Source organism: Canis lupus, chromosome 19 (assembly GCF_003254725.2).
Source record: "Canis lupus dingo isolate Sandy chromosome 19, ASM325472v2, whole genome shotgun sequence".
NCBI lineage: Eukaryota > Metazoa > Chordata > Mammalia > Carnivora > Canidae > Canis > Canis lupus.
The window spans coordinates 31,414,998-31,440,622 of record NC_064261.1 but is presented as its reverse complement, the minus strand read 5'-3'; the positions used below and the strand labels follow the sequence as shown (position 1 = coordinate 31,440,622).

Sequence of the window (25,625 nt, the reverse complement as noted above, 5' to 3'; positions counted from 1 at the left end):
ATAAGGTCATTAGGGTGGGACCTTAGTCCAATCAACTGGTGTCCTTGTAAGAAGAGGAGGTGACACCAAAGATGCCCACACACAGACAAAAGGTCCAGTAAGGACACAGGGGAGAAGGCAGCCATCTACAAGGCCAGGAAGGAAGCCTTAGAAGAAACCAAACCTGTGAACACCTGAATCTTGGGTTTCCAGCCTCCAGCACTCAGAGAAAATAAATGTCTCTTCTTTACATCATCCAGTGTGTGGTTATTTTGTTACGGTGGCCCTAGCAAACTAATACGGCATCTCCCTTTAACATCTTTTAAAGGTTTTAAAGTATTGTTGGATCCCACATCTTGAAAATCTGATGAAACCTAGAGCCTTTCTCCCCTGAAAAATACACATACCTGTACAAATTTCTCTGAATTTGGGCCTCTGAAGCCCTAGCGTTTCCCCAAACATAGATATCTGTCTCCTGGGATCCTGAGAGATTTCCATCTTCCCACCATTGGGCAATGTCTAAGACTTCCCAGTGGGCCCATCCCTCCCCACCTCTATTCCCAAGAACATTGTAACCTTGGAATCAGGGCCAGTTGGGTAAACCATAGGTGCTCTGTAAATATCTGCTGACTGGCTGAGTGACCAGCCTTTGCCCTCTACTTACTTATAATGGTTCATTTCTTTTCCTCTTGTTTCTTGGGTTCTAAGTTTTCTCATCAGGATTCTTAGAATGTTTATAAAAAGGATGAAGTTAATCTGGAAAACACAAGAGGGACATGGGGCTGAAGGTGATTGCCACCTCTCCTGGCCCTGGCCCCTGGGAGAAGTTCGGAGGAGGCATTGCAGACCACACCCAGGGTGCATATCACTGCACCACCCTGCCCTCCAGGCATCCCCATGGGCCCGGAAGAACAAACTGTCTGGAGATGTTGACTGACACAGCGCCTGCTCCTGGCACTGGCTGCAGGAGCTCTGAGGTCTGCTCATTTGGGGCAGCGATGGCTCACACCGGGAGTGCATTGGACTCCCTCGGGGACCTTGTTAAAAGGCAGGTCACAGGTGACCTGAGAATCTGCATTTCTTTCTTTTTAAAAGATTTTTTAAGATTTTATTTATTTGACAGAGAGAGAGCACAGCAGGAGGACCAGTAGGCAGAGCAGACAGAGACACAGGCTCCCTGTTGAGCAGGGAACCATATGTGGGGCTCAATCCCAGCACCCTGGGATCATGACCTGAGCCAAGGGCAGACCCTTAACTGACTGAGCCACCCAGGCATCCCTGAGAGTCTGCATTTCTATTAAGCTCCAGATAATGCCCAAACCAGTCCCTGACTACACTTTGAGTAGCAAGGCTTTCTTCCAGCAGAGACTCTTAAAGTTCTGGGGGCAAGTCGGGGGTGGGGAGGCTCCCTCCATCAGGGGTTACAGGTCAGCAAATCTGGGGTGGGGCCCAAGAATTTGCATTTTTAACAAGCTTCCAGGTGATGCTGAAGCTGCCAGTCTGGGGACCACACTTTGAGTACCACTGCCTCAGAGTCTTCTAGAATCACTTTGGAGTTTAATTACCAACTCCAGGAAGCCACCCTTGATTACCTCTCTTTCCTGATACATTGCAGTTAAGGGGGCATGTTGGTGTGCAAGCACTTGAAATATTTGAGGGAGGCTAAACGCATCCATCTGTCAAACTTGGACATGTATCTACTTATCTGCCAATTCAATCATAACTTCCTCAAGGACAAGAATGTAGTCTCATTATTTTTTGTGTGTCCTTTTCCCCAAGCCCAGTGCCAGAATGTTATAAAAGTGCCCACGTGGCAGCCAGCCGGCACCTCTCCACCTCTCTCACCCACCCACCGGCTACAGCACCATTTGCAGAAGCAGGGATCCATGGAATCGCCCAGCCAGGCACCCTCATTGTTCACACAACCAGCCTGGGGCCTGGGAATGCTGGCCAAAAGACAAGGATTAGTGGCCTGTCCAGGACTTCTAGCCCAGCTGCCTCTTCAGCAACATTGCTTCTCAGCTTGTTGTTTGTTTATGCATCTTGCTCGCAGCTGATTATGCGTGGCCTAAACGAATAAAGGTTATTTTACTTTCATTTATTTGTTTTGTCTTAGAGGTGCATTTTGATTTTTTTGATTTTCAGTGCTCCCTAGCACTGAAAGGCAAAAAAAAAAAAAAAAAAAAAAAGAAAGAAAGAAAGAAAGAAAGAAAGAAAAGAAAAGAAAAAGAAAAACATCTTTAAGAGCCCAAGAATGAGTCTTAAATAGTGAAAGTTGATGCCCTTGACCTACTGGTTAGGAGATTTTTTTTTTTTAAGTTCTTATTTATTAATTTAAGTCATCTCTACCCCCAACATGGGGCTTGAACTCATGACCTGAGACCTAGTTGCATGCTCTTCTAATTGAGCCAGCCAGGGGCCTCTGTTGGGAGATATTTTGCATCAGAAGTGCCCACCAAACATCACTAGTCTGGTGAAACCCGCCAGGGCACGGGGCCCATCACCCCTCAGCCGGAGTTCTCATGGGCTGGGCTGTCAGATGCCCACAATGATGGTAGGGAAACTGGCCTAACTGAATGAGGAAAGACCTCCTATGGGAACATTATGCAGCCAGAGCACATTGGCTAGTCAAATAATTTCAAAGAACATGGGATAGCTCACATCTATTGCTAAGGTTGGCAACTGAAAACTAGTATTCAAAACTATATTGAGCATTTGGAAAAAAAGTATGTGTGCTCAAAAAAAAAAAAAAAAAAAAAGAGAGAGGAAGGAAAAGTACATGTGTATTCCAGTGTGTCTCGGTGCTAAAAGTTCATGTGGTTTTATTCCCTTTTTGAAAAAAGGTACATTTTGTATCTTCCAAATTTTTTTACATGAATTCTATTTTGGAAAAAAAAAAAAGTAAAGTAAAAAGAAGGAGTCCCAGAATGGCCCCCTCCTCCAACTGCCCCTGGAAGGTCACAGCCAGCCAGTGGAAGTGGGGTAGGGGGGGTGTGGAGGTGGCCACTGCCCTGTGCTGCACGCTTTCCCCCTCCAGTGAGCCCATGAAGGACTCCTCCTGTCAAATGGTCCTGCAGCCGTGCCTGGTGTCCCTTGGAGCCTTGCACACAGCTGAGGGGCTAATTCCTTCCAGGGGATAACCCCAGGGTGTCCCCATCTTCTGCCCACCTATTTCCTATTCCTTCCCACAGGCTCAGCTCCAGGCCTCCCAACTCTGACTGCAGAGCAGAAGCTACCTGAGAACTTTGACATCCAATGAGTGCTCAGGCCCCACCCCAGAACAAAAAAAAAGCCCAAATCTATCAGAATTTTTAAACAGCTCCCAGGTGATTCTGAAGGCCAGCTCAGTTAAGACACTCTGAGCTCCCCGTCCATGAGACTCACTCCTGTATCTCCTCCCTGGAAGCCACCCCTCAAGGCCTGCCCCCCTCCCCCACAACAGCATCCCAAAGACCCAAGACCAAGTTTCACTTGGCTTTCCTCAGCCCCAGTGATTTTTCTGTTTAACAAGAGCCTGCCTGGAAAAAAGATCAGGACCCAAAGACCTGAAGGAGGGATTTCAGGCCAGTTTAGGGCAAGGAGCTCTGCTCACCACATTTTAGTGGCTACTCACAGACCAAAGAGAGTTATATCAACTTTTGCTTCCTAAGTACACCTCATCTCACTCCTATCCACCACCCACCATTCTCCCATCCATCATCTAGACCCTCAAGGCACTGGCCAATCTCGGGAAGCTCTGTGGTTTGTCCCTCCCAGCTCCTGGAGGGAGTGATTGCTAGCCCTATCCTTTGGCCTTCTGTCCAGGTCAGTCACCCTTTCCATCTCTCCCCCTGGAGGATGGCTACTCACCAGGATGGAGAGGATCACGGGCCCCCGAATGACCCACCAGATGGACTCATTGGCATTGACATCCCAGCACCTGTAGGAGGGGTGGCCAGGCATGGTTAGGAGTGGAGAGCCAAGGTGACCAGGAAAGACCAGTTCCCCACGCTGGTGGCCCTGAACCCTGTGGGTGTGTGCCCAGGACTGTTCTAACTGACCCTGTTCTGCTGCCCAGGAGCGTTTCTGAGGCCACTGGAGCAGCTCCCTGTCCCTGTGCATGTCCAGTGAGTGTCTGGGGCAGTAGATAGTACATGGAACCTGAGAGCCAGAAGATCCCAGAGCCCAAAGCCAGCACAGTGACAAACTGCCAAGAATGGCCAGGCAGGTGACATCAGTGAGTGAAGGGGCTGGGTGACTGCCATGTGACCTCAGGACCCTGGGACACCAGGTGAAGGGAGTACTTGGCAAACTGGAGAGCATGAGTGTGGCCTAAGGCAACCCCGACTCTGCTCCCGCTGATTTTTGCCTCAAGGGAAAATGAGAGATGTTGGTAGAACGTCTCATGTTTTCCAGAGAAGCTAAAAATCCCGATTTAAAAAAAAATCTAATTCACCCAATGAAAATAATTACTTTGAAACAATTATTTGGGAGGCACATTTGGACTGCAAGAGCCTCATACTGGCTCGGGTGCATCAGTGTGCTGATGAGCAACTGCCTCTGTTCTGTCACGCTGCCTCACTTTGTCCCCGGCTTTCTTTCTTTTTAAAGACTTTCTTTATTTATTTATTCATTCATGAGAGACAGAGAGAGAGGCAGAGACATAGGCAGCGGGAGAAGCAGGCTCCATGCAGGGAGCCCGATGTGGGACTCGATCCCAGGACCCCAGGATCACGCCCTGAGCCGAAGGCAGACGCTCAACCACTGAGCCAGCCAGACGTCCCTCTCCGGCTTTCTTTCAAGCTTCTCTCTGCGTGCCTACTTCCCAGCAGCCCCACCTGGGTTTACCTCCCTCCTCAGAGAACAAAGTTAGATCTCTTTATCCCCATCAGGGGTTACGGGAATACAACTGTGCCCGCCTCTGTTGGACTCTCAAACACCGGGGTGTAGGGAGGAGCAGAGGAGAGATACCCCAGGAGGAAGGAAAAGCCGGGTTGGCCCAGAGCTCCTTCTCTGAGCAGCACCTGCCTGGAGTTTCACGGCTCCTGCCAGGCACCTGCAGGAGCTGATGGGGTGGGCAGGAAGGGAGGCAGGCCCAGGAGGGTGCGGGCGTGGTGAAGGCCACGACCCACACCACTAGCCCAGCACTCCGGGGTACTCGCCTGTAGCCCCCAGTTTGAAAAACAGGCCATTCCTAGAAGTGTCCATCCTGCTTGAAGAGCTGGACAACATAAAATACACTCTTGTTACCTCTCCTTCAAACAGCTTACCCGACATCTTCCAGAAAGTGCCTGCTGATAGCCCACGAAGCAACAAAAATGGCCGGGGAACCTGAGGATTAAAAATAAAGGGAGGGGTGGGAGAGAGGGGACTCAATTTTCAACACCCATACAGCAACAGGGCGGTGAGCCCGGCCTAGGAGTGAGCAGGTGCCACAGAAACCCCCTTGGAAATCCTGTGCAAATGGGTAGACTCCTGCTTCTAGGGTACTAGGCACACCCTGGCAACTGAGGCAGAATCAGAAGGATCTTGAACACCACAGTGGGCCCAGGGTGTCCTGGGAACCTGGGCCAGACCCGGCCGGCCCACTGCAGGGAGAGAAGAGGACAGTGATGATCTACACCTGCACTGTCCTGGGCAGTGGCTCCTCGCCACGCGTAGCCATCGAGTACTTGCTACGTGGCTGGTCCCAGTGGAGATGTGCTGTAAGTGCAAGATGCCAGATTTTGAAGATTTAGTAGGAATAAGAGAATGTGTAATATGCTAATTTTATATTAATTATATGTTGAAATGATAATATTTTTACACCAGGCTAAAGCAAATATATATTATTATTATTATTTAGAGATTTTATTTATTTATTCATGAGAGACACAGAGAGAGAGGCAGAGACACAGGCAGAGGGAGAAGCAGGCTCCCTGTGAGAAGCTTGATGTGGGACTTGCCAGCAACACCCCAGGATTACAGCCTGAGCCAAAGGCAGATGCTCAACCACTGAGCCACCCAGGTGCCCTAAAATATGTTATTGAGATTGATTTTACCTGCTTCTTTTTACTGTGTTTGCTGTGGCTACTAGAAGATTTTAGGTTATACATGGCTCATTCTGTTTCTAATGGCCATGCTCACGTGCACCTGCACAGTAACAGCCCTGCCCCTGGGCTGCTCAGTTTTCAGACCTCCGGCAGCCAGGTTTACACCCTAGCCCCTCATCCCCAGGCAGAGAATTAAAGGATTTTTCTCTGGAAGAATCAAACAGCCCCAGACAAAGGGTCTAGTGATCATGAGGCTGGGGACCCCCCAACACAGTGGCCACCTCCAGCCCCGTCTCCCTCAAGACACATGACACACACACACACACACACACCCCTCTACCCCACACACAAGATGTTCAGTCAGCACTGAAATGACTCATTCTTAAACATGAACAGACAGTCAAGGTCACGGACATCTGAGGAAAGCTGATTACATAAAAGACAAGGACCAAAATAATCAGAGAGAAGGAACTCAAAGGAAGCAGACCATGCAGGCTGCAGGAGGCACTTGAACAAAACAACTCTAAGGAGTATCATCAGAGAGATAAGAGGAAAGATTACATCTGCAAGACCCAAACAGGATGCTGAAAATAGGGAGCAGTCGGAGAACCAGGAAGAGGTCTTAGAAATTGAATATATGATAACCAAGATAAAAGACTCTATAGATGGGTTGGAGGATAGAGACCAGGAATTGCCCGGAAAGCAGAACACAAAGAGGATAATGAAAAGTAGGAGGAAAGACAGGAAAAAAATCAGAGGTCAATTCCAGGATGTGCGCCATCTGATGAAAAGTTTTAGAAAGAGAGGATAAAAACCAAGGGGAAAGAAATCAAATAGGTGATGTAAGAACATTGTCTAAGAAAATGAAGGATTTGAGTTTCCAGATGAAGGACCACCGGATGTCAGCGAAAAGGATGAAATCAGCTCGCATGGGGGCACATCCCTAGGGCATTTCAAAACACAGGGCACAGAGAGAAGACCCTCCAGCTTACGTAGAAAAAGATGAATAAAAATGCTCATGGGGGTGGGGGGAAGAATAACACAGCAGGGGTGCCTGGGTGGCTCAGCAGGTTAAGCATCCTCCTTTGGCTCAAATCATGATCTCGGGGTCCTGGGATGAAGTCCTGTGTCAGGCTCCCTGCTCAGCTGGAAGCCTGCTTCTCCCTCTCACTCTGCCCCTTACCCCTCAACCCCTGCTTACACATGCTCTCTCCTCTCTCCCTCTCTTTCTCAAATAAATAAATAAAATCTTAAAAAACCAAAACAAAACAGAATAACACAGCACATCCTGTAACATCAGATGCCCAAACAGAAAGCCTCCAAGATTCTAGGAGAAAACGAGTTTTTCAATCCTAATTTCTATGCCCAGGAAAACTATGAATTTGGTGTGAAAGTTGAAAAAGATATTTTCAGATAATGCAATGCAAAAACATGTACCTTCCATGTACTCTTTGTTAGACAAGGACTAGAGTGTGTGCTCCAACCCCACCAGGAGCAAACCACAGAGGAGATAAGAAATAAAGGAATAGGCTATGTAGAGGAAAACGAAAGAAATTCTCAGTATGAAGGGTAAGGGAATTGAGCAAGTCTAGAGAACAACCAGCTCAAATAGAGCAGGAAGGCAGAAGTCTCTTAAAAGACCATTGTTGGGTCTATTTGGTTAAATAGCATCCTCCCTAAGTTCATATCTACCCAGAACCTTAGAGCATGACCTGATTTGGAAAGGTCTTTGCACATGTAATTAGGTAAAAGGAGGTCATAGGTCATATTTATAAGGAAGCCAGTCATATGGGGGCCCTAATCCAATATGGCTGGCATTCTTATAAGAAGGCCATGAGAGGGATCCCTGGGTGGCGCAGCAGTTTGGCGCCTGCCTTTGGCCCAGGGTGCGATCCTGGAGACCCGGGATCGAATCCCACGTCGGGCTCCCGGTGCATGGAGCCTGCTTCTCCCTCTGCCTGTGTCTCTGCCTCTCTCTCTCTCTCTCTGTGGCTATCATAAATAAATAAAAAAATTTAAAAAAAAAAAAAAAAAAAAAAAGAAGGCCATGAGAGACACAGAGAGAAAGGACTCACAGAGGGAAGAAGGCCACATAAAGACAAAGGCAGAAATCGAAGGATGCATCCCTAAGCCAAAAACCACCAAGGACTGCCAGCAATGACCAGAAGCTAGAAGAGAGAGAGGCATGGGGCATTCCAGAAGGAATCAACCCTGCTCGAATCTTGATTTTGAACTTCTGGTCACCAGAACTGTAAGAGAATAAATTTCTGTTGTTTTGAGGCACCAAGTTTGTGGCAATTTGTTTACACAGCCCATAGGAAACTAAGACAGCAGGAAGAGACCAAACAAATAGGAACTAATAGATTTCCTGTTGACATTGGATGATTTGGAAAACAGCCATCGGAGCGTCTTCTAGTTCTGTGGGAGAATTTGGGGGAATTAAGTACAGGAGCATAAAACAAGTAAGTCAATTAAAAGTGACTCCATAAAAAACAAAAGGTTAGACATTGGAAGTAAAATCATTGTACACAACTCGGCTCGGCAGTAAACATTTACGTAGACATACTGATATATACATCGAATAGGACTTAACCAAAAGTGGAAAAACTAGTGATAGGATGGAGGTAGTGGATGGAGAATTTTACATTCTTACTGTCCATCATTTAGAGTCAACCAATAGTGCCTCAGATGGACAAATCAGGGAATAGTAGAATCTTATTTAGAAACACAAGAGTGAACATTAGAAGGACTAGCTAAGGAGTTGTATGGTGTCACCTCTGGGCAGTGGGGCAAGAGACTGCATTTTGTCATCGTAAGTCTTGTGGTCCTATTTAATTCTTTAAACCAAGTATGTGCATGACTTTAATACAAATAACATTTTTCCAAAAATTCCCTGCCTTATTTTTGGGTGCTTTGGGCAAAGAACATAGGTTCTGAAGGGCCACCTATTCATTGTCTTCCATCTTCAACAGAGTGGGTAGAAAGTGGGAGAACCGATAATGGCTTGAGTTAGGGTTTCTCAGCGTGGTCTCCAAACTATCAGTATCAGAGTCACTGGGGCCTTAGTAGAAAGGAAAAGTTTCTGGCTACACCCAAGGCCAACTGGCTCAGAGGCACAGGACATGGGGTCCAGCCAGCCGGGTTTGACACACCCTCCACGTGACTCTGATGCTGGCTCCCAACTCAGTGAGTGGGAGCTTGGTTCATCTTTCTAAAAGCCAAAGGTATCACCATTTTCTGGGTACAGGCTGACACCCCAGCCACCTTGAAAAAGTGTAAGTGTTGGATAAGTATTAAAAACCTTAAAAGTGGGCAGCCCCAGTGGCGCAGCAGTTTAGCACCGCCCAGAGCCCGGGGTGTGATCCTGGAGACCCAGGATCGAGTCCCACATCGGGCTCCTTGCATGGAGCCTGCTTCTCCCTCTGCCTGTGTCTCTGCCTCTCTCTCTCTCTCTCTCTCTGTCTCTCATGAATAAATAAATAAAATCTTAAAAAAAAAAAACCTTAAAAGTGCTCACTCCTGATTTCAGCGATCCCAATTCTAGGATTCCATATTACATGGAAATAAGCTTAGCTCACAGAAATATTTGTCACTGTGCTATTTATAATAGTGGAAAATTAGAAACAACTTAAATATCCATATAATAGGTATTTGGTTAAATATGTCCATGGACTAGTTAAAAATGTTTATGGAAAGGGTAGAAAAATACAGAGTACGCTTGTGTGTTAATGGAAAGAAGCAAGATTCAGAATTCTACATATGGAATGACCACAAAATTGCAGAGAAAAACTGAATAGGAAAAATAGTCTGGAGGGAAACCAAAAAAAATTTTTCATTAGATGAGACCAGGGTAATTTTTTTTCTACTAAAAAAATGTTTTTTCACTTTTACAGTGAGCATGGACTCATTTAAGCAACCTATCTCTGGGGAAACAAGTTGCATATAAACTTAGGAGGGGCCCCTGCTTTTGCAAGAGAACGGCTTCACCCAGACAAAACACCTTAGACCTTCCTGAGTCCCTTCACGGTCTCCTCGGGACTATGCCGGCAGAGAGGAGGAACCGCTGTTTTAACTGCTGTTTTATGTGCTGTTCTACCCCGAGGGCCTGGCATATAGTAGATGCTCAGTAAATATTTAAGGAAGAAAGGATGGCTCTCATGATCTCATTTAAACTCTTTTAAAAACTCATTTAAACCCTGGGATTGAGCCCTGAGCAGGTGCTCCTCCCCACCAGCTTGTGTTCTCTTTCTTTCAAGTGAATACACAAAATCTTTAAAAAATAAAATAAAATAAAATAAAATAAAATAAAATAAAATAAACCCTCCTAAAAAATCTGTGATGGGGACGTCACAATCCAATTTTGTCTCATTGCTAGACTACGACACCTTTGAAGCTGGAATTGTTTTTGGTTTTGTTTCTGTAATCTCTAGAAGCCCCTCCTAGCACAAAGAAATACTCGAAGGAAGCCAAATAAATTGTGATCCTGGTATTACAGATAATGAAACTGCCCATGTTCATATGGTGAGATCCTGGCAGATTTGGGAGCCAAAGTCAGTGAATGAGGTTAGAAACTGGGTGCTTTTTTGGGGTCACCTGCATAAAGCAAGTCCCTGGTTTCCCAGCACTCTGGGACTATTGTCCTATGCAGAAATCCAAAGATCTGCAGAGCCCCACAGCTCCCACTGGCCAAGGGTCATGTGCTAATCAGGCTGCCAAAGTCTACAGGAGGGCTCAGTGAGCTCTGGCACCTCAGGTGACTTTCCTGATGTGAGAAGATAGGGCCCTTGCAATGTAAGGATTCAGACAAGCAGAAAAGACAGGACATTCCTGGCAAGGGCACTTCTTAATTAAAGACACTAAGAAGAAAGCAAGTGAAATTAATGGCTGGTACACATGACTATCCCTGTTAGCATATGAGTCACTCAAAGGAACCTGGCTATCTTTCTAGAGCCCAGTGGGTAACTTACATATGTTCATCAAATGAATACAGATGGATGGATGGATGGATGGATGGATGGATGGATGGATGGATGGATGTACAGATGGATGGATGGGTACATATATGGATGGGTGGATGGTTCGATTTATAGATGAATGGGGTGGGTGGATGGATGGATGGATGGATGGATGGATGGGTACATAGATGGATGGGTGGATGGTTCGATCTATAGATGAATGGGTGGATGGATAGATGGATGGATGGATGGATGGATGGATGGATGGATGGATGGATGTTTGTTAATGGCAGAATAAGAATTTAGGGGCTTTGGAAATACACAAGCCTTGGTTTGAATCCTGGGTCTGCTCTTGTCTGCAGTGTGAGCTGAGCATATTACATCCTTTCTTTGAGCAGGTTTCTTTGAGAGGCCTCTGGAGGTTGTTGTGGCAATTAAATAAGCATGTAAAGCACTGTACTCATAGTAATTGCTCAAGAAATGGAAGTTATCATCTTCATTGATTAGAAATGAAAGGGGGAAGAGATGGAATGGGGCCCGTAGTTGGCTCTCTTACTACTATTTCCCCTCCTTCCCACAAACAAACCCTGAATTTCCTTTGGAAAACTATGTGGTTTGAGTAGCTTAAGCCAATCAGTGTATTTCCCTCACTCAGGCCTCTGTGATTGGTTCAAGGATGTATATGAGATAAGCCGGTCTCATCAGAGTGAACCTCAGAGTATTTGCTGGGAATGCTCGGACACAGCCTTTTTCTCTCATTGGATATAACAAGGAATCTGGCAGACCAGAAGCTGTTGGTCTAATGATAAAGCCAATGTTAGAGAAGGCAAAGTAGAAAGACAGACGCAAAGAAACGTGATTGAGCTGCTGGATCCAGCCTCATCTGAAGTTGGCAGTCCCTGAGCTTTTCAGATATAGGAGCCAATTGATTTATGTTTAAAGCTGATCTAAGCCAGGTTTTCTGATACCTACAGTCAAAAATACCCTAACTGATATAGAAAGGAAGCAAGAATGAAAATATGTCAGTAGAATGTCTAAGGAAGACAAGTGTTGGGTGGTATTGAATGGTAAGAGACTTTGGGTAGCCAAAATTGGGGATATATTTTAGCTTTTAATTCCCATTTGACATACAAATAAACTAGAACCAGGGCGCTAAATAAGAAGCAACCTGCCTGATTCCACAAGTTGGCTAACTAAGCGTGTGGCTGGAACTAGAAACCAAATTCTTTAATTCAGTACCTTTCCCCTTATACCACAGCCGTTATACCCATGGAGAAACATACCCCATCCGAGGGCAACAAATCCCTGGAGGCACTTCCTTTCCGAGAAGAAAGAGATGACGAGGAGTGTGTGAAGGTAGAGGCCTTCTACCAGCAGCCAGGCGTAGTTGGCCATGATGCAGTACTGGAAGAAAGCCATGACCAGCTTACAGCCCACCTGGACAGAGAGAGGCAGGTGAGCCCCAGGCTAGGTGACAGTGGGCCTCCCTCTAGTGGCCACCCCCAAAGGAAGTGACAGGGTGTGGTAAGGGTCAGGTCACAGAGGGAGTCTCTGGGGCTCATGGCCATCCGCTGTGACCTTCCACTCTCAAAAGACCAGGCCTACAGAGGTGTCTAGAGGGCGGAAGTCCACATGCCAACAGGCTCAGACAAGAAGGCTAATGGGCCATCACAGAAGCAGGAGTTGTATTCAAACCCTGGAACTGGCTGCCAGTTGTAAACCTGTGTCAGGTAGGGCCCAAATCCCACATTCCTCATTTGCAGTTGAGAACACATCTGGAGAAGGAAAGGGATTTCTGAGCAATGGCCTAACAAAATCCTTTCCAAGCTATTTCCACAGAAACAGATGAAAAGAAGGGCCAATTATGACCAATTATGTCAGGAGGCAACATTGATTATAGTGAAAACAGCCCCTCATTGGCACACTATGTCTGTTCTGGAGACCTCTAACTACTGGATGGGGATGGGTGTTGCCTGTGCCTGGTTATGGGCATGTCTCTTACAGGGATCACCAGAAGCCATGCCTGGGGACTTATGGGGCACAAGGCTCCCTTGCCAGCAAGGCAACCCTTCCGACACTACAAGGGTCTCCTTTGCTTTCACTGAGCTATTCCCTGGGGAGAAGACAGCTTCTGGGATAGCCCAAGGGCTGCTACATGGACTGCTTCGAGGTCACATCCACAGAGGAGGAGCGCCCAGTGCTGCCCTGCTGGCCAGCTGTGGTTCCTGGCCTACAGCCACCCATAGATTCTGATTCTAGGCAGGGCTCATGCTTGGCCTGTGAGTCTGCTGTTTAGTGGGCCCCAAGGAGGTTCCCTGCTGGCACTGCTAGACTTCTGGCTAGTTGAGGTGGGGGGCCTGAATTTAAGTCTTTTTTTTTTTTTTAAGATTTTATTTATTTATTCATAGAGACAGAGAGAGAGAGAGGCAGAGACACAGGGAGAAGCAGGCTCCATGCAGAGAGCCTGATGTGGGACTTGATCCAGGGTCTCCAGGATCATGCCCTGGGCTGCAGGCAGCGCTAAACCGCTGTGCCACCTGGGCTGCCCGAATTTAAGTCTTCTGACTCTCACTCTGGTACTCTTCCTTCATCCTGCCAATCTCCCTGGGAGATTCCGTTTGAGTCGGAAAACACACACACACACACACACACACACACACACACACACACACACAGAATTATAAACCTTAACAGATCTGTAAGGAATTACAGATACGAGCCAGGGAGGGAAGGGGAGTGACAGGCAGGTTGATCAAACCAATCTCAATCTCCAATCCCTTTCTCCTTTGTTTGCCTCTGCTGTGGAGATTATGATAGTAAAAACCTCAATCTCCCAGCTTCCTTTGCAGTTAACTATGGAAACATGACACAGTTCTAGCCAATGAAATGTAGACAGGTGTCTTGGGGGCAGACATTCTTTCCCATCCACAAAAGGCAAAGCTGCCCAAAGACAAAAGCTGTTAGTTAACCTTGACTGTCTTGCTTGGCTGGAACATGGATGTGAGGCCTGGGGCTGCAGCAGCCATATTGTAAACATGTGGTGTAAAGCACGGAATCAAGCACGGTGGAGCATAAAGAAGGAAAATGATTGTGTCCACCATGGCATCATGGAGCCCCTGTGCCACCTCCAGATTTCCCATCTGCGGACTGTTTATGTGGGAAACCCCCATCTGTCTAAGCCACTGATGCATAGTTTTCTGTTATATGCGGCAAAAGGAATTCCCAACTGATACACAGAGTGATATTGCAAAGAATTAAGAGTCGTCATCTGAGCCTGCAGAAGGAGGAAGGGGGTTAGATTTAACAAAACAATAGTTTCACTACAGACCTGCAGGTGTGGACACACAGGCGTGTGCTCCCATTTTGCTTTCTACAACCAACCTCAATCCTCTTTAGACTTGGCCATCTGTCCACAGCTGGGACTTGGCAGGTGGAGGGAAAGCCTCGCTACCTATCTCATTGCTCCAGTGGCTAATCCACTCCTAGATGCTGGGAGTCAAAGGGCAGCCTCCAGCAGCTTCCTGACAAACTGCTCACAGACATGACCCAGACTGTGCACTGGAGACGCAGGACTCTCCCCCCATCCCCAGGTCTAGTCCAGCACCGGCCCCTCTGCTCTAGGCATGAAGTGCAGCCAAAGTAGGTACTTGGGGGCGGGGCAATGGGGCCGCCACCCTTTCAAAAATTAGGCTGGGGAAGGCGGGCAGGCCTGGCCACACGCTGGGGCCTGCAGGTGTGTTACCCTGTGGGCATCACAGTGAGCAACATCGTCCGAGGAGAAGAGCACCGCGTCCTTGATGAAGTTGGACAGGGCACGCAGGATGAAGGACACGAAAAGGTGCATATGGATGTAGTTTCGGGTGCAGTGGAGCCTCCTGGAGGGAAAGAATGCAAGGGTGTGGGGCCAGAGCCACAGGCACTCTGCCACACATTAGCTCTACGACCTTGAGCAAACCTTTTCACCTGCCAGAGCCTGAGCCTCCTCCTCTGCAGAAAGGGTCAAAGTCGGATACTCGTTCAGTCTTCTGGTACCAGAAGTAGGCTTTCTTATGGGGAACCCATCCCAGCGCTGGGTGGGGGTGGCTCCAAACCCCCTACCCTGTTGATAGACCTGACCAATCAGAGTACTCCAACCCCTGGCTGCAGTGATTGGCTCAGGCTGGGTGTGCGACCCAAGCGCAACCTATGAGAACCTCCCCCCACCCCACCCCAGGACTTTCACTGCAACTAATGGGCAAGCGGCTCTCCTTGTCCTGATGTGGCTGAGCCCGTGGAATGTACCCCTGGGGCTGCTGGTGGTTGTCTCTGCCACCCCTGCAGAGAGCCTGCCTAGGGATGAGGCCAATGCAGAGTTGAGAAAGGGAGGGAGACAATCTAGTTCTGCTGATACCTTTGAGCACCTAGATCCAGCCATTCCTAAAGCCGGGAAGATACTCCCGACTTTGTCAATTATGTAGGTCAGGTCACCTTTGTTTCCTTAAACTGTTTTAAGGTGGATTTCTATTTCTTGCAACCAAGAGTCTGGCTAACATCCCTATGAAATGGGGCTCATGATACCTATCTTACAGCGTTGTGTGAAAATTACAAATAGCACATGTAAAGCAAGTGGTGCAGTAAGTTCCTAGATATAGTCAGGAAATGCTAAATGAATAGAAATATGAATAAGGCCACAGGGATATTAGTGTTTTGCCACAGGTAAGATCGAGAGCAAGAGGCCACAAGGTGGCCCACCCATACCTTCATTTTTCTGGCCCAAGTAATTTAAAGAGACCCAAGTTCTGTGCCTGGAGAAGGCTGGGGAGACAGAGGGCTGGCAATGTGTTCTCACCGGAAAGCACAGAGGATGCTGAGGGCGACCAGGAGCATCACCAGGGAGGAGCTATAGCCCACGGTGTACATGACCTTCAGCTTCATCAGGTACTCGTGCTGCAGAGAGAGGCGTGTGTCAGCCCCACCCACCCGCCCACCCGGCCGCCTGTGCTGTTTTCTGCCTCAGAGATACCTGCTGGGGCCACTTGAACCTTTCAATAGGGACTGCTACACTGATCACTCCATGGGCCTCAATTCATAGACTGGGAACATCTTGGCTTTGGAGAAAGCCTCGGGGATCATCTGCTGCCAAACTCAAGCTTCTACTCCATGTATAGCGCCCCTTACCACCACCCTGAATTCAAGCCTTTTGCTTGAACACCTCCAGGAATACAGGCTCACTGCCTTTTAGGAAGTCAGCTGCTATACAGCAGTGCAAAAATATTAGATCATTATTTTCTCCTGTGAAGCTAAAATCTATTACTTTTCAATTGTACTTATTGGTTCTTCTTCTGGACCCACTCCTGGAGCCACTTGAAATAAATTGAATTTGTCCGTACCTAAGGCCTATCGTTATTTTTAAAAATAAACGTGTCATTTTGAGATCGTTTTGGACTTATAGAAGAGTTGCAAATATCGTACAGAGATCTGTCATTTCTTAATACTGCTATTCTACTCACTCATCTCTCACATACATTCTCAGAATGACATTTTTCCTGTGTCTTCAATCTCTTGCCACAATCCTTCATCCTTCTGTTCAATTGATATGCTCTATTGTCAACATCCTTCCTAAATAAGACACCCAGAACTGGTAGCTGGAAAGCTCCAATGTATTCTCTGACCAGGAAGGAGGATCATCACTTCCCCTGACCTGTACACCGCACGCCTATTAATGCAGCCAACCACCACCTCACACTACTGACTCTTCTTTGATTCAGAAAGATCTCAGTGGGATGGAAAAATGTGACATATAAATATAAATATAAACTTTGCATCTTTTAGATAAAAAAAAACTAGTATGACAGTCTTAAAAAGAAATCAGAGAAATGAAAATTAAACAAATAATGTTATATACCATTTGTTCCCAACCAAATTAACAAATATTTAAAGGCAATAATATCCTATGCAGGTGATGGTATAGTGGGAGTAAAAATTGCTTCAATCTCTCTGGAAAGTATCATGTATCAAGAACCTTTGAAATATGCATTCCGGGATGCCTAGGTGGCTCAGTGGTTGAGAGTCTGCCTTTGGCTCAGGTCCTGATCCCAGGATCCTGGGATCGAGTCCCACACCAGGCTCCCTGCAGGGAGTCTGCTTCTTCCTCTGCCTGTGTCTCTGCCTCTCTTTCTGCGTCTCTCATGAATGAATAAATAAAATCTTTTTTAAAAAGTGTATTCCAAAAAAAAAAGTGTTCTCCTTTTGACCTCCCTTCTACCTCTAACAATTAGTTCTAAGAAATGAGCACACACACACAAGAAGAAATAAACACAAAAGGAAAAGCATATTTATACATCACAAGATATTTATCACAGAATCATTGTGATGAAAAACACTCAAATGTCCAACAATAGAAGAACAATTAACAAAATTATTTTAAATTAAATTATTTTAATGTATGCCACCATTAAGATGATGCTCACCAAGAGTTTTAAAAGATGTCAGCACATGCTAAGAATGTAACATTAAGCGAAAAAGCAGAATTCAAATTTTACATGTACAGTGTGATTCTTGCCATCTGTTTTAAAAAAGTGGTAAGTTGAATGACATGAAAATGCCCTTTTTTTTTGTAGGTCAAATGATTGAATACTGGTCATTTCATGTGGTTCAATCTCATACATGCATAGATCACAAGATTGTAAAAAGATGTATTAGATGTTAATAATGGTTAACTTGGGGTGGTAAGTTTGTGGACATAGTTGTTATTTTTATTTGTATTTTTTCCACACTTTTCATTTCTCTCCAGTGGGTAAGTACTATTTTATAGCCAGAAGAAAAGGGTAATTAATTTAAAAAAAAAGAAAAGAAAAGAAAAGAAAAGAAAAAACAGGCACAAGGATAGTTTTGGGGAAACCTTGCTGACAGCTGTTCATATGAAAATGACCTTGAAGTTCAAATGGCCCAAGCTCCGTGGTGTTAATACTGCAGAGAAAGAATGCGGCTTCAGAGCCCAGAGACAAGGTTTCCAAACCCAGGGCTGTTACTCACCAGCCGTGTGACCTTGGGCAAATTACTTAACTTCTCTGAGCCTCAGATTCCTCATCTGCAAAATGTAGATAATATCTACTTTGCAGGCTTGTAGGAACAAATAAGGTATCAGGTGGGGTATCTAGACAATGCCTGGCACTTAGAAGACACTTGGAGCGTGTTAATTTTTCCCCACCTCCACCTCCACCCCCATCATCCTTCCACCCTTCAACACAAGTCATCGGTCATATGAAGTATGAGTATGAGAGAGCTGCTAAAAAAATTAGGCCAATCTCAGTTACAAAATGGAGTGCTGTGGGACAGCAGGAAACATTGGGGTGTTTAGAATGTTATGTCCAATTCTGGGCATGGTATTTTAAGAGGCACGTTGATAAATTGGAACATTTCAGGAGAAGGGAAGAGTGCGTGAAAAAACTGGGTATATTATGCCCCAAGGAAACAAACAAACTTGGGGGAGAAAAGTATTAGAATGACTGACAGGTAGAAGCATAAGACCCAGTGTGTGAGCTCCAGGGTGAGGAAGTTACCAAAAAGAAATCTGACTCAGGGTGACCAAAAATTTTCTGAGAGCAAGAGGTAGCGTTTGATGGGATGGTTGCCATGTGACATTGAGCTTCCCCGCTGAGATGACTATGATCCCAGAAGCCAGGAGCCACCTCCCAGGAATGAGGAAGAGAGCCAAAAAGGCAGTAAGCTGCCTTTGCTAAATTAACCGTGCCTGGACTTTGGGACATCGAGGAGCAGTCAGATGTTAAGAAATCAGAGGACCAATAAATGTCAGCCTATAATCTTGCCATGGGCAGGATGAGCCCCATACCTGAGGGCATGAGCCTCACTCCTAGGAACACATGGTTTGGCAGCTCCCAGTTCAGAAGCAGATTTGGGCCAGTCTGTGACAGCATGAGGAGGCAGGGGGTGACAAGTATGGGGTGTTTGGCCTGAATATTCTGCACTGTCCTGAGGTCGGGTTTATTGTCTGCCAGGGAACCCTCAGGACGTCAGCCAACCCCACTTGCTCCTGCATTGTGTGTTTAAGTTCTGACCCAGAAAGAGCTCTCCTCCCAGGAGGCCTGCTGTGTCCTCAGTATGCCAGCCCTCCACATCTGCAGTGGGTGCCACCCCCCAGGGGGCTTGGGATCCAGAAGCCTCACTGCTGTCTGTCCTAGATCAAGCTGCGTGTCTCTCTGATGTATTTCCTGACTGGGCCAAATTCCTTCTGCATCCTCTAGATCAGGGGTCAGCAGACTTTTTCTGTAAAGGGATAGATAATAAATGTTTTAGACTTTGGATGCCATTTGGTGTCTTGCCGCTGCTCAGCTCTGCTCTTGTAGTGCAAATGGCCATAGCTATGTCTCAATAAAACTTTACTTGCAAAGGCTGTGGCAACCTCTGCTGTAGGTAAGCAAACCCATTTTATTCACTCAAGCGGCAGCCTGGTCTTTCTGCCAATTGGAGTCCACTATGGGCATTTGTCAATAAGTAGAGTGGCATGTGCCAAGTAAGGAAATTGAAAAAAAGACAACCAACAAATGCACATTTCCATCATCATTTGATTAAAAGAAAAAAGACATTTCTTTTTCAGTCAATAGGATGATTCAGATCTCAGAGTAAAAGACAAAGCATGGACCAGAATCTAGGCTCCAGTAAATCACACAGTCTGGAAACCCTTCTGATCTTAGGGATTTTAATTTTTTTTAAATTTTTTTATGGGCATTGAAGCCAAGGTAGGTCTCCTTTCCACTATTTTTGGTCAATTAAAATTCTGAGTTAAGTCCAAACTTTGCACTTATCTTTGTTAAATTTTAGCTCCCGGTTATTTTAGTTTCAATCCTGGATGAATATCATGGTTAAGGCCCTGGGCTTTGTCCTTTCCCAGCTGACTGGTCTAAGCCAACAGTGTCTCAGATGTGGTTTCAATAGAGATAACTCACAAAAACAAAAGCTCCCTGGGGTCCTCAATAATTTTTAAGTGTGTAAAAGGGTTCCAAGGCCAAAAGGTTTGAGAACCACTGGCCTAGGTCAATCCTGTGTCCCATCCCTTTGCCAAGGATGGTCCAGGGGTGGACAGGCTCAAGTCATTTGGGGCCTCAAGTCATATGAGGACAAGCTTGCGGGGGTTTGGGTAAAGAAGTTTTCCTACTTTTAGGAAAGAGCCATAGAAAATCAGGCTGTCCCTCCTCCTGGACAAGCAGGCATCGAGGAGTCTGTGGCTGTCATCACCAATGGCAGTCACCTTCCATCAAGAGAGGTGCCAGCCTCAAGAAGAAGCCATCAGGATAGCAGGTGGAGAAATGGAAAGAACTCATCCTTCGGCAGCTTCTTAGGGCTGCTTTGTTAAAGAATTCTGAAGCCTGTTTTCTGCACCCCCAGTTACATGAGCCACATTTGTTTATTAGGCAAGTTGGAAATTTCTATTTCTTGCAGCCCAGAGCATCCTTTTGAACCTTAAGATGCCATCCATCATAAGACGGTTCTTTCTTAATTTTATGGCTTTTGACAATGTGATCACATAAACTTCCTGTCCTCAGATACTCAGTGATAGAAGTGGTAACCTGCAGGGGTCCTTCAAAACCATCGGTACCCACTGATCAATGCTTGTTGGTCTCGTTATTAAAGCACCCTGCTCTGGCCAGATCTGAAGACCTCGTGTGTTTCCCCAAACAGGATGACAAGCCCTGGGAGGGAAGAAACTCAAGTCTCCACTCTGGTTCCCCAATTGGTCTCCATACAGAGCAGAACTGGCCAGAGGTAAGAGTCTTAGAATAAATTCAGAAGTGGGTATGGTCTGTCTCAAGACCTCATCCTTTCTCCCTTCACTCTGCTGCTCTCTCCTCCCCACCCATGCTTCTCTAACACCCTCACCCCATCCTCCAAGGGACCAGTAAACCTGTCCATCTGGACTCCCACTGGGGAGTTTAGCCCACGGGGCTACAAAAGAGCATCTCACAGGGGGCATGCACTGTACTAGGGAGGTAGCAGAAGCTAGAGGAAGGATAGGATGCCTGGGTGGCTCAGTGGTTGAGCATCTGCCTTTGGCTCAGGTCGTGATCCTGGGGTCCCAGGATCGAGTCCTGCATTGGGTTCCCCACAGGGAGCCTGTTTCTCCCCCTCACTGTGTCTCTGCCTCTCTCTGTATTTCTCATGAATAAATAAATAAAATCTTAAAAAAAAAAAAAAGAAACTAGAGGAAAGAACACAGGCTCTTTTTGGAATTAACTTGGTTTGACTCTTGCCTCCACTAGTTTCTGAGCATGTTCCTTAACCCCTCTGAGCCTCGGTTTCTTCATCTGCAAAATAGGGACAATTTTACAATGAATCTTTCTGAGGATTTCGTGTAACTGTATCAAGCAGCCAGCTCACGGTAGGTGGTCACTACAACAACAAACATTCATTGGGCACCTGGTAGGTGCCAGGCATTGTGCTGGGGTCTGGAGGCCTGGAAGTGAACAAGCTACTGATTTGTCCCTGTAATATCCCTACACCTAGACCCAAGTCTGGCTCATAGTAGGTGCTTAATAAATGTTGGTTAAGTGAATTAAAGCCTTTGAAGAGCTCGCATTTTAGTGAGAGAGATGGATGCCCATGGCACATGCTGACAATTTCATTTAACGTAGTAGGTAGTAGGTGGGGGCCAATGAAACATATTAAGGGAGCCCATCCTGGGGTGGGGAGGTGGGAAGAAAGGGCTTTCTGGAGTTGATGGGCAGGAGTGGAGTCTTGAAGGATGTGTACAAATCAGGCAGGAAAAGTAAGGATGAGGGGCTCTCTGAAACTCCTGGGCACTCCAGGCACCCGGAGAAGCTCAGCCCACTGGTCAGCATCCCCTCTTAAATGGGCCAGCCCTATACCAGTCTGCTCGTTTCTTCCCATCAGAGCCCAAGACACCCCGAGAGCAAACATTTATTGAGCACTTACTGTAGCCAGGCACCCTGCTCAGCACTTCCCTGGGTTACCTCATTTGGTTCTCTTGACAAGTCTGTGAGGTCACAACCATTATTAGCCACATTTCCTCGATGGAGAAACTGAAGCACAGAGAAGTTAAGTCCTTCCCTCCCCGACCAAGGTCACAGTCAGGGTTCAGACTCTCCAGTCTGGGTCCAGGCATTTAGCCACCATGTTGCTTCTCTTTCGCTTTCATGACTAAATCACCCCCCGTCTCGTGGTGGCACAGGGCAGTTCTCACCGTGTCTGGGTCTTCGGGAACACCATCTCCGTCATGAACACCAGACCAGGGCAGCGAGGCAGGCCCTGTGAACCCCAGGTGATGAGCAGGGGACATGGGGGGAACAGGAGCAGCTCCCAGTCCCCTGATCTTGACCCAGGGCTGGCCCTACTCTGTCCTCTCCCAGAGGGCTTCTCACCCTACAGGCCCCCACCTGGAAAAGAGGGGCAGACAGGCTTACCCGCTTCTCATTGGACGAATCATTCACGTTAACCCCACAGGCCAGGTCCGGCCTGGGGAAGGTCTCCGACCAGCCATCCTGCGTGCAGTTTCGAAACATGGAACCTACGGGGGCCAAGCATCCTGCAGGTGAGCAGCACCCTATGGTCCCAGCAGCTTTCCTCCGCTGGACCCCAAGCCCCCCATAGGACTTGAGGTCACCCCATCCCTCACCTCCATTCCCACCCCCACCCCACCCCTCACCTTCCCTTCCCAGGCTCCAATCTCAGCTCCAAGGTCCCTTGGCGCTCCAGGAGGGACTTCCCCATACTCCACCCCTACTGGCTGGGGTGCCACTTCTGGCTTTTTGAGGGTTTTCCCAAAACAGGGGCTGCTCCCCAATCTGCTGGGTGTTCACAGGAGGTGAATAATAAACCTTCACGCTGGGAGGACACCAGTACTCTTTCAAGGGATTGCAGCGTCCCATAAGATTCAAGAGGCCAAGTGTCGTGCTCAAGGACAACAGCCTCAAGCAATTTTGATTATACAACCCTAACCAAAAAAAAACCCATTCACCTCACTAATGATGATTTATTTACTCAATTATAAAATTCTGAGCTCTACTATAATAACACATGGTGATTACTATGTGCCAGACACCGTTCTAAGCCTATGGCAGGTAGCAACTCATAATCCTAGCAAGACTATGAGCTAGGCAGTTACTTTTCCTGTAAAATAAATTATAACATGTAAATACTGCATCCATTTTACAGTTGGGGAAACTGAGGCAAAAGCAGTTAAATAATCTGCTTAAGATCACAGCATAGGATGTGGGGGAAATGAGATTTGACCCCAGGTCTCCAACCCTTAATCTTAGCCACACACTATGTACTGGCCCCCTTTCTTTCTCCTGGTTATCCTGATCCCAGGTCTGCACTGTCGTTTCATGGGTGGCTTCCCCGAGAATCTGGCACCCTTGGAAAGGATCTGGCCACACCCATGGTGAAATTTCCTCTGGCTCCTGGTGCTACTGCCGCACCAAGGAAGTTCCGTTTCAAATCTAAGTCCACAACCTGCTAACCAACACCTGAAAACCACCACCAGAGCAGCGGCACTGAGGTCAACCTCCCAGGGGGCCACCCCTCATGGAAAGGAGGGACTTCTCAGTCCTTCAGGCCACACGTCTGCATTTCTCTGCATTGTGAATCACAGGATAACTGCAGTCTTCCTGCAGAGCTCACTGCCCTTCTCCAGCACAGGGCCAAAGCCAAGTCCAGAGCCCCACACACAGTGGTGGCTGGCTTTCCCGCCTCCCCTGGCAGAGGTATTGAGTTCCTGAGGGCTCCAGGTGCCTACCCAGACCCCTTGCTCATCTGTTTGCCGACCAGCTGGCCAGAAGAGCCACTGAGTGCAGATGAAGCGCCCTCTCTAAACTCTTCTATAAGAGAACAGGGAAGTTTGCCTACAAGGACCTTTTAGAACAGCAGCCTGAAGACATGGGAAGGGGAGCTGCCAGCTGAGAAGGAAGCCTTGGGAAGCCACCAGGAGGAGGTGCCTTCCATTGACTGAATGGTTCACAGGGTTCAGGGTCAAACAGGTTCCACTGAACTAGAGAAATCTGGCTGGCATTTCTAGAACCAGCCACGATGCTAATGTACAGATTCTGATAGAATCGTCATAGCACCCAGTGAGGGAGGTACCACTAGCTTATTCTACAGACAAGAAAACCGAGCCCCAGAATTGAGCAACAGTCCCCAGCCAGGATGTGACTCTGCAGTCCCGGGGAAGCTTCTAGCACCAGGAGACCACGGACTTCTGGATCTAGGGAATGCCAGTCCATGAGGGCTCCTGAGACCTGGAGGACGGGTTTCCAACTAGCCAGATCTGAGTCTGAAACCTGGCACTGCCTCTTGGCCATCTGGGTGTGACCTTAGGGGCATCACTTCTCTGTGCCAGTGAGAATAACCACTCACTCTGCAAGACTGGGCAGGAAACATGATAGCATGCGGAAAGGGCCCAGGCTGGTGCCAGGCACAAGTGAACACCAGAGTGTGACTCCCTCCTCCTTTTAGCTTTTCCAAAATAGACCAGGGGTGGTGGGGCTTGGAGTCATGGAATTTAGGAGGGGGTGGGAGATTTCCACAGTTAAGGGAGTGAGGCTGTGCAACAGGAAAGAATGGTGGTCAGATTTAGGCCGGCTGGATGGGAAGTTGAATTAAGAGAACACAAACTCCCTGGAGCCCAGAACTAGGTATCGTATCAGTGTGTGCCTAGAGGCTGGCCTGGGCTGCCTGTTTGAGGGTCTCCTCCTCACTGACCCAGTGGGATGCCCCAGACAGAGGCTGCATGTGATCCAGCCTAGGCCCTGGTGTGGCTAACAAGGCAGTGCCCTTTGCTGACAGGGCTCTTTGCAGAACTGTGGCAGAGACAAGGGTTGGGCTCTCTCTAGAGTCCCTTCAACCCCACCCACTTCCTCTGGAGTTAATTTCTAATAGGTCAGGGGTCGTTACCAGGTTCAGACACTGTATACCTTGAGGTTCCTTGCAGGTACAGTCAGTATTTTTGTGCATATACATATGTGCAGTTTGGAGAAGAGCCCGTCCACAGCTTTGATCCAATTCTCAAAAGGCTCCAGGACCCTAATCAGGCTAGGAACCTCTACTGCTTTAAGACTCCAATCCCAAGACAGAAGGGAAAGGCCAAAGCCTGCCCCTGCCCGGGAGGTGTGTTTTCTAACTAGGAACTCCGAAGACCGGTGCTCCATTAAGAATCACAGGAATGCATCCTGGAGGGAACATTCTAGACCTTGGCACATACAGAAAAATATCTGGGGGCAGATTCCGGCCGGCAGTTTCCTCAGTCACATGCACAGCCAACCCCTGGGCCCCTGTAGTGGGTGCCCTGAGAAATAGTTAAACTTATGATTATTATTTTCTTCTTTCAAAAGGAAGGGTTGGTCCAAAACACCCGACTGTCCTCATGTCCTCACTGGGTGCTCCTCCGTGCGTTGCCCTGGGGGCCCCTGGAATCCTGCGGGACTGAGGGAAGCTTTCCTTCCTGACTGGGGTAGGCGGATCTGGGATCTCTGGGGAGGGAAGGAGGTGCTAAGAAGATGGTTCTTGGTGGCTGAGCCCAGACTAGTGCTGACCCGCGCCCCTGGACTGGCTGGTACCCTGGGCCTGGGGCTGGGGGGTTGCGGGGGAGGGTGAGATGACACTGCCCCCCAACAGGCGCAGGGCTCTCAGCGGGCTGGGCCTCCCCGTGGACGCCGAGACGGGTGGTTCC

The 25,625-nt window shown here is 47.5% G+C and overlaps 1 protein-coding gene across 4 annotated transcripts in view; it reads right to left on the bottom strand.

Moving 5' to 3' along the window:
* The window catches only part of SCTR (secretin receptor), a 71,330-nt gene that overhangs the window by 6,374 nt on the left and 39,331 nt on the right, over nt 1-25,625 (bottom strand). For all 4 annotated transcript variants that reach the window (XM_025429396.3, XM_025429400.3, XM_025429401.3 and 1 more), the window contains 7 exons: nt 22,363-22,466; nt 15,774-15,871; nt 14,688-14,820; nt 12,229-12,382; nt 5,229-5,289; nt 3,829-3,898; nt 644-735 (listed from right to left, as the gene is read on the bottom strand). In XM_025429396.3, coding sequence (XP_025285181.1) covers nt 644-735; nt 3,829-3,898; nt 5,229-5,289; nt 12,229-12,382; nt 14,688-14,820; nt 15,774-15,871; nt 22,363-22,466 — 712 coding nt within the window. The remainder of the gene's footprint in view (nt 1-643; nt 736-3,828; nt 3,899-5,228; nt 5,290-12,228; nt 12,383-14,687; nt 14,821-15,773; nt 15,872-22,362; nt 22,467-25,625) is intronic.